This window comes from Sinocyclocheilus grahami, unplaced genomic scaffold (genome assembly GCF_001515645.1).
Source record: "Sinocyclocheilus grahami isolate Dianchi unplaced genomic scaffold, SAMN03320097.WGS_v1.1 scaffold2128.1, whole genome shotgun sequence".
In the NCBI taxonomy this organism is placed as follows: Eukaryota; Metazoa; Chordata; class Actinopteri; order Cypriniformes; family Cyprinidae; genus Sinocyclocheilus; species Sinocyclocheilus grahami.
Window position 1 is genome coordinate 20,131 of NW_015507307.1, and position 8,852 is coordinate 28,982.

The following is an 8,852-nucleotide window of genomic DNA, read 5'->3' on the forward strand; positions in this document are numbered from 1 at the left end:
AAAGTAGGAGGATTAAAGATGCTCCTCAAATATCCTATTAATCTTCAGGTAAAATAGACGGGCTCTAGCTGGCAGCTTCTGCTCCTTTGGACTCCACATATTCTAGAGCCTTCTGTTTGACCGCCTGCATGGTCTCAGGTGTGCCGTTCTTCTTCTCGTACTCCAGGTAACGCTTAAAGAAGAACTTGATCTTCTTCACCGACACGCTCAGGTGAATCACACGATCAAAAAGCTCCCTGGAGGAAATGGCAAAATATTTTTGGATTATGCGAAAACACAAGAAATCTGAATTCAGATTAGAATTTCAAGTCTATTCTACTCTACATATAATATTGATTATGATATATAAGGGCTTATTTTTAAACTTTCAAATAAATAATTGTTATATTAATTAATAAAACAAAATAATGCAGTAGTTTGATTTGGTTGCAAGTGATCTGATCAAAAGGGATAGTTCAGCCAAAAATGAAAATCCCGTCATCATTTACTCACCCTCAAGTCGTTCCAAACCTGTAAGATTTGTTCTTCTGCTAAGCCCAAAAGATGATATTTTGAAGAATGTGGGTAACCGAACAGTTGCCGGTAGCCATCGACTTCCACAGTATTTTTTTCCATGCTATGGAAATCAATGGCTACCGTCAAATGTTTGGTTACTAACGGTCTTAAAAAGTATCTTCTTTTGTGCTAAACCGAAGAAAGAAACTCGTACAGGTTTGGAACGACATGAGGGTGAGCAAATGACGACATTTTTAATTTTTGGCTGAACTATCCTTTTAAGAATTCAGAATATGGACTGGATGAAGTAAAAAGTTCTCTCTGACTAGTATCACCCTGCGGCTGTGTTTACCTCACTTCCTTCTGAGAGCCGTGCTTCACCATCAGGTCTATAAACACGGACCACAGGTCTGTGCGTTTGGGGTAGGTACTCAGGACCTTGTCAAACATGGATTTGGCTCTCTCAGCGTTCCCGTACTGAAACTCCAACCGGGCAAATTTGGCAATCAGGTCCACATCTGGAAAGGCAGCAAGGAAACAATGCATGAGCTGTAAACAGGAAACCTGCAGGGCCTGAATATCATCCAAACTGCCTTTCAGATTCCTAATTATGAATGAATCTATTCCTAGTGAGTCTCAACGCATGCATAAATGTGGGAATTAGGTATGCATGTCTGAAGTGTGGCTGGCACTCACGTTCTTTATTGGACAGGCTTTGCAGCGCCCTCTGCAGAAGGGCATTTGCAGCGTCGCTCTGATGCTGTCGTAGCAGGAAGTTGCCATAACTCAGATATACAGCTTTCTCCTGTTTGAAGCGTTTCACCATGCTTTTATAAAGATTCTCAGCCTCCTACACACACAAAATACAAAATGTAATACAGGGTTTCAAATTTTGACAACTGATTTGTTCTCATCCACTAAACAACTTGCTATCAACAACAATCGATCAAAATTAGTAGTTAATATATGGTTTTATTTTTTAAATTCAAAATAAATATCTGTATTTTACAGGCATTTCACACGGTACATTGTAATGTTCTGATACACATATATTTATAAAATATTATTTTAGTAATTAAATATTTAAACATGAAAAAAGTTTGGGGTCTAAAACAAATTTTATTATTTTTTTAAAGTCTCACGCTCACCATGGCTGCAGTTATTTGATTAAAAACACAGTAAAAACCATATTATAGTGAAATACTACTACAATTTAAAAACTTTTCTATTAAAATATGATTTATTGCTGTGATGCAAAGCTGTATTTTCAGCATCATTACTCCAGTCTTCAGTGTCACATGATCCATCATTTCTTATTATTATTATAAATGTTGAAAACAGTTATTTTAAGTGAAAATGCAATAAAAAATGTCAGGATCCTTTATGATGAATACACTAAACAACATTTATTGAAAATACAAAACATTGTTAACAATATATATGTTTTACTGTCACTTTTGGTCAATTTAATGCCTTGCAGAATAAAAAAAACCCCGGAATGACTCTAAACAAATTTGGTCAGACCGCCCACTCTTAAGCCAAAATATATATCACTGCATCCCTTCTAACAACCACACAGATCACATGACTGGACATAATGCTTACTTTGATCTTGTCCGACTTGGCATAAATTTCGGCTAGCTGCTGATACACATGAAGAGGTTCACAATACTGGATGGCCCGTTCAAAGACTTTCTGCAAGCTTTCCTGTGTCCCGTACATGTTCTCCAGATTTAGCATGGCCACCCACACATTCAGCTTCTCCTGCTCCTCTCTAAACACACAAACAAACCGGTTAACTCTTGTGACAAAATTGAGATTTCATTCAGATGCCATTTAAAAAAAATACTAAATTAATCATGCCAGAACAGGGAAAAGCAACACACCAATAACACTTTGATCAAAGGCCTGCCATTTATTTGCAAGTAATGTCAAAGTGGAATTGTAAAAAATAATGACTGTTTTCAAACATGTTTCCTGTAGCAGCATGCAAGTTGTACTTGATTTAATAGCAAACATCTTAAAGGATTAGTCCACCCAAAAATTTAAATTCTTTCATTAATTACTCACCCTCGTGATGTTCCAAACCCGTAAGACCTTCGTTCATCTTCGGAACACAATTTAAGATATTTTTGATGAAATCTGAGGGCTCTCTGACCCTCCCATAGACAGCAAGGTAACTACCACGTTCAAGGTCCAGAAAAGTACCAAGATGATCGACAAAGTAGTCTGTGTGATTCAACTGTAAAGTTACGAAGCTATGAGAATACTTTTTTGCACAAAGAAAACTAAAATAACGACTTTATTCAAAATTTTCGTGTCACTTGTGGATGCGCGTTCACGACAGTATCATGACGCGAGCGTGTGTCGGCGCTGACCCAGATCCGGCATAATGAAGTCATCACGCCAGATCTGGGTCAGTGCCGGCGCTGCCACACGCTCGCGTCATGATACTGTCGTGAAAGCGCATCCACAAGTGACGCAGCAGAGACGAAAATGTGGAATAAAGTCGTTATTTTTGTTTTCTTTGCACAAAAAAGTATTCTCGTAGCTTCCAGTCTTTTTCACCTGAAGGAGATGGTTTTGAGGGCTCTCTCGCCGACCGCACGCGCCTGCTCGATCTGCGTGGCCTGCAGATGGAAAGCCATGTACTGCAGCCAGAGGAGGGAGCTGTCTGGAGATGACAGGAGCAGACGCTCAAACCATTACAATAAAACGTTGTTAATTCTTTGGGATTAGTTGCCGTGTTTCAGCGCGTTGTTATGGGAAGAGCGCATCCACAACAGGATCGCACATTCTGACTATAGCATGCAATAACTGCATCATTTTGTACATATATAAGTTGTAATATTATGTTTATGTTATATTAATATTAATCTCAGGATGCATTTCCTTGAGTTAAATAAGCTGCCAGCAAAACGCTTCAGTTTACCATGTTCATTCAGCTCTTCAGCTTCAGCACGTGCAGCTCAAACGGCTGCTATTTAAAACAGTGGTTTTAATTTGTTACTTTTTCAAAATCATTGATACATTATTAATAATAACAACCACTTGTATTTTTCTATTATTATTTTCATCAGCAATATGGTTTAGTAATTAAAATAATATAATTATTGTCCGTGCAGAGGCTATTCCATTTTATTGATCTATGGTGCATTAATTTTGATTCTTTACACGTGTAATGATGTCCAATGACTTGTTTGCATTATTTATGCAATATTTTATTTATTTGTACGACTTTTTTATGACTAAATTTGGTAATGGGAGAGTAAAATTATTTTTAAAACGTATACCGTTCAAACTAGGCTGCTTATGTTGAAGTGTTTGGGATGTGGTTTTTAATGATGAGACCTTTTTTGTAATCAGGCTCTCAAAAAGTATATAAAAATTTGGATATAGATTTATCGGCCAACATATCGGTTATCGGCTTTCAAAAATAAAGAATTATCGGTATCGGCCAAAATTTTCATATCGGTGCATCCCTAAATGAGACCAAGCTAAATTTTAAATAATCGTCATACTCAAATCTAACAAAGCAAAACTGAAGTCTTAAGATTTATTTGTAATGCTTCCAAGATGAATACAAATGGAAATGGCCTGTCAGCTGTCCACATGAGAGCAGGTCTGTTTTATGAACTATTTAATAGTTTCAAATGACTTGTCAGACAGTGGCCAAAATATACAAGCCAACAGAAAAAAATCATGGTCATCATCTGCACAATTACGCACATGCAGGCCAGATGTTCTCAATATTCTGAGAAGAAAGCAACAGATGATATGGGTCAAAGACCTACACAGACCTGAGACCTCCCATTTATTACTTAAGGCAACGCATCACACTGCTGCTGGCTTCTCAGGATAGAAAGAGCACAAACCACAGCAGTGTTCATTTCAATTTTTTTTTTTTTTTTATAACATTCAAAATAGTAAATATAGTTTAAAAACCATGTTTTGCCTCACACTTTTGTTAAAAAAATATCTAAATGGCCCAATGTATTGTCAAAAGCCTAATTTGAATGTCCCATGAAAGAAGACAAAAAGTAAAAAACAAAATAGTAATAAAAAATAATAATATAATATAAAATAAGGTAACATTTTGAGATTTTTTGGAGTCAAGCGCATCATCCTCTGGTTGTTTGTGTACATTGTTAAAAGAAAAGTTTAATAAAATGCAAACTTTCATTTAGATTAGATACCAAACTACAAAAAAAAAAAAACCTTATTGACTATTCAGTAAAAAACTGCTAGAATTTTTTATCATTACTTGCATAACTGACGTTATTATTTTTGTCATTATCACATTATTGTCAAGTAATATTTATCTTGGTAATGTACTTGTAGTTGTTTATTATATAAAAACTTCAGTAATAAATAAAATAAAAAATACATTTAACAGGTGAAATATGAAAAATATACATGGTATACTTGGTATAACACGTATACATGTAAAAAAAAAATAAAAAATGAAACGATAAGCATTGTGAATGAAACAAAGTAAATAGATATATTCATTTATTTAATGGAATGTTTTAAAGAAAAAAAAGTGATGGCGATCTACAACCAAATTTAATCTAATTTTGAAATGATGCTTGATTATGTACCTGGAGGGACGTAATGAAACGTTGAAGTTTCCATTTTCCTCCCCAATAACGTAGCACCTGGATAAAAGACATACACGCACATAAACAAACTTCACATTTTAAGCTTTTTAATGCTACTATGCAGGAAAAATCCTTTCAGACATTCGTCATAAACAATTCCAACTAGGTCATGACTCACCGGACTAGTTGGCCCAGCTTGTAAGGCTCTAGCGGGTTGTCTGTGAATTCATCAGAGAGATCCATTACCGAAGCCAAACCCGAATTCCCAAATGGGAGTTGGAGAAACAGTCCCATGTGAGGCACAATTTTCCGAACCTTCGCCATGGTGATCACCCCTTGCTCCAGCTTGTACATCCCTACAGCAACGGCACACACAGGAAATGCTAAAGAGACTCGAGGGACGACCGCCACATGCGTCATGATGGCAGAAGTGCGACATCAAGAGCTGTGTGACTCAGCGTTTGGTATAATGAGGACAAAATATGAACTAGGAAATGTTGTCACATCAAATCTCCTCTGACAGTATTGATAGTGCTATGCTTCAAAACAGTTATGATTGCAGATGAAACTACAAGTATTACCTGTGAGTGAAAGGGAAAGACGAAAAGGCCTACTGGTACCAAGACCAGCAACCTTTGCAGAAATAGTCTGCCCCAGTTTAAAAAGCGTCTGTGGGTGTTTAGCTTGCTGTGGGAAAAACAATTTGAAAACATTATAGCTTGTTTATTCTGAAATTAATTTAACAAAACATGCATGACTTAAAAATATTTTTTACAAGTAACATTTAAGTCACCATTAAATTAACTCTTTCAAATAAGTAACATGTTTATTAAATATAAATGAAATACTTTTTATAATAAGCAAAGCAATATTGTAACATTACTTTTCAAATACTGCATTTAACAAACAAGTAGGGGTGGGGAAGAGTAATTTTACTTCACTGTAACAATATACAACATAGTTATTTTTGCTTTAAATAAGGTCTTCATGATATCAAAATTTTTGATATCATACAAGTTTCATAATTGTCACCAATGTCAATATCACAGTCGGCGATTAAATAAGAAATTCATTACATGCAATTGCACAAAAAAAACTACAGAACAAATAAGAAACTATACATACACCGTATTAAAGGGTTAGTTCACCCAAAAATGAAAATCAGCCCATAAATTACTCACCCTCAAGTCATCCTAGGTGTATATGACTTTCTTCTTTCAGACGAATCCAGTCGGAGTTATATTAAAAATTGTCTTTGATCTTTCAAGCTGTTTAATGCCACTCAGCGGGTGTTGCATGCATCAGTCCAAAAGTTGTTAAATACAAAGCGCCCATCCATAAAAAAAAAGTGTCTCACACTCCGGGGGGTGAACAAAGGCCTCCTGTAGCGAACCGATGTGTTTTTGTAAGAAAAATATCCATATTCAAAATGTAATAATCCCTTTAATGTAGCTTGCGCCAACAGTTGTACACAGAAGCAGCTCCGGGAGCATGACGTAGGAGTTGCGCATGCGTCGGTCTCGTGAAAACCAACGTTTGTTAACAGGAGCAAAGGAAGCAAAGTTTCCTTACTTTAGCAAAGAAAACCAGTCTCCTCTTGGCTTATATTGAAATTCTCCGACATTCTTCTTTACAAATCCTTGTTTTGTACTTCTAATAAGTGACAGGTGTTTTGTTTTGATCTCTCCGCTGCGTTTCCACGTTTGTCCCTTCTGAGCGGCGCATGCGCAACGCTGACCTCCATACGTCATCCGCCCGGAGTTGCTTCCGCTTAAAACAGTGAGCGGAAGCTACATTAAAGTGATTATTATGCTTTGAATATGGATATTTTTCTTACAAAAACACATCGATTTGCTACAGGAGGCCTTTGTTCACCCACCGGAGCCGTGTGAGACACTTTTTTTTATGGATGGGTGCTTTTTATTTAACTTCTTTTGAACTGATGCATGCAACACCCGCTGAGTGCCATGAAACAGCTTGAAAGATCAAAGACAATTTTTAATATAACTCCGACTGGATTCGCCTGAAAGAAGAAAGTCATATACACCTAGGATGACTTGAGGGTGAGTAATTTATGGGCTAATTTTAATTTTTGGGTGAACTAACCCTTTAAGTAATAATCTGTATAAAAACACTGTATATTCTTCACTGTGTAAATTAAATATATATTTCTTCTTATTAAAGTTACAAAAGTGCTTCAGGCAAGAGCAGTTAGAGATTTTCTCTCTTTTGTTGGTTGATAAACATGAATGACAGACAGCAGGAATATTAAACTGCTGTCACTTTAAGAGCTGCCCGGATCCAATATACTGTTATACGTGTTTTCTTTCTCAGCTGTTTGCTTTTGATAATGATAAGTTTTAGTGATCACGTAGCACAGCAATGTCACGTGAGTGTGTAACTGTGATAGAGACGATTGTTGACATTTCTACCAGCTAATCGTGTGTACCGGTATATCGCCCATCCCTACAAACAAGGAAAGCAAAGTTGTAGAGAGACTTACGCTAGGTTTGTTAATCATGGCTAACAGTTCAACGGTTCCCATGACGTTGGGCTTCACATGGACTTCTAAGCATTGTGATTCTTTGAAGAACTGAGGAGAAGGCAAAAATTACTTCCAACAGCTCATGCAGTTTAATATTACATTTCCTTTTTCTTAAACTGTAAAAAGCTACCTTTGATGCAAAGCATATGACTTCATCTCCAGGTTTGTAGTTCAATTTGTCAACTGTCTTCTTGTCAGCATCATTCAGTTTGCTGAAAAAGAGTGAAGTATGTACCACAAAACAATGAATAGAAAATATACACCCAGACAAACTTTGGTGCAGTTATTCCCATATGCTGCTTGCTCACATTAATGTACAATTAATGTATGGAGAGCTGTAGAAATGCATACCTGGGCAGAAGAGTGAGTTCAGGCAGGGAAACCTTAAAGTCGGGATGAGAGATTGGCAGGAACCTATTGAAAGAGAATATTTTATGAGAATAAAGAAAAAAAAAATGTCAAGCTAGCTAAATATCGAATAAAACAATGCCAATAGTCCATAAAAGCTGACATTATAACCACAACACCAATGAAAAGTATTCCTTCAAGCATATTCCTCACATTGAGCCACAAAAACAAAATATGAACAAATATGAGTCTGTAACTAAGCAAAAAAAGAAAAAATTTAAAAATATTATATTTATATTTATTAAATTTAAATCTGCATGCTAATAGAATAGTAACGGTAAAAATAAATATTAAATGGTAAAAATAACCACCGTCCCATAAAACAGTTAAATAAAAAAAATAAACAAAAAAACAAAGCATTTAAATGAATGAAATACAAAAAAAATAAAAATAAATCAAAACTTTAAATAAATAAAATATAAAATAAATTTTACAATGAAATAAAGCATTTAAATAAAAAGTAAAATACTACAAAATAAAAGGACTTACTTAAAAAAAAATAAAGAATATAGTAGGGATGCACGATATATCGGCCACCATAACGGTATCGGCCGATAAATGCTCATTTTTTCTGTTATCGGTATCGGCCTGATAAGAAAATTTGGCCGATATCTTAAAGCCGATAAATAATGCATTATTTCCTTCAGAGACACTTCAGATGCGCGCTGTTCGTTTGCAGCCTTTTGTGCAATTGTACATTGCAATATTGTGTTTATTTGATGTATATCTGATTTATCTCATAGAATGCGTTTGGTTAAGTTAAAAGAGCGCTTCAGTTTACCGGTGATCATCTTTAGCTCAGC

The 8,852-nt window shown here is 35.7% G+C and overlaps 1 protein-coding gene across 1 annotated transcript in view; it reads right to left on the reverse strand.

The window, feature by feature from the left end:
* Positions 1–7: 7 nt before the first annotated feature.
* Positions 8–8,852, reverse strand: part of pdcd11 (programmed cell death 11) — a 31,385-nt gene continuing 22,540 nt past the window's right edge. Inside the window, exons 21-31 of the mRNA XM_016260608.1 lie at positions 7,993–8,055; positions 7,772–7,853; positions 7,600–7,689; positions 5,678–5,783; positions 5,275–5,452; positions 5,097–5,153; positions 3,064–3,201; positions 2,101–2,269; positions 1,192–1,345; positions 848–1,013; positions 8–236 (exon numbers count right to left, since the gene is read on the reverse strand). Coding sequence (XP_016116094.1) covers positions 65–236; positions 848–1,013; positions 1,192–1,345; positions 2,101–2,269; positions 3,064–3,201; positions 5,097–5,153; positions 5,275–5,452; positions 5,678–5,783; positions 7,600–7,689; positions 7,772–7,853; positions 7,993–8,055 — 1,375 coding nt within the window. The 3' untranslated portion in view covers positions 8–64. The remainder of the gene's footprint in view (positions 237–847; positions 1,014–1,191; positions 1,346–2,100; positions 2,270–3,063; positions 3,202–5,096; positions 5,154–5,274; positions 5,453–5,677; positions 5,784–7,599; positions 7,690–7,771; positions 7,854–7,992; positions 8,056–8,852) is intronic.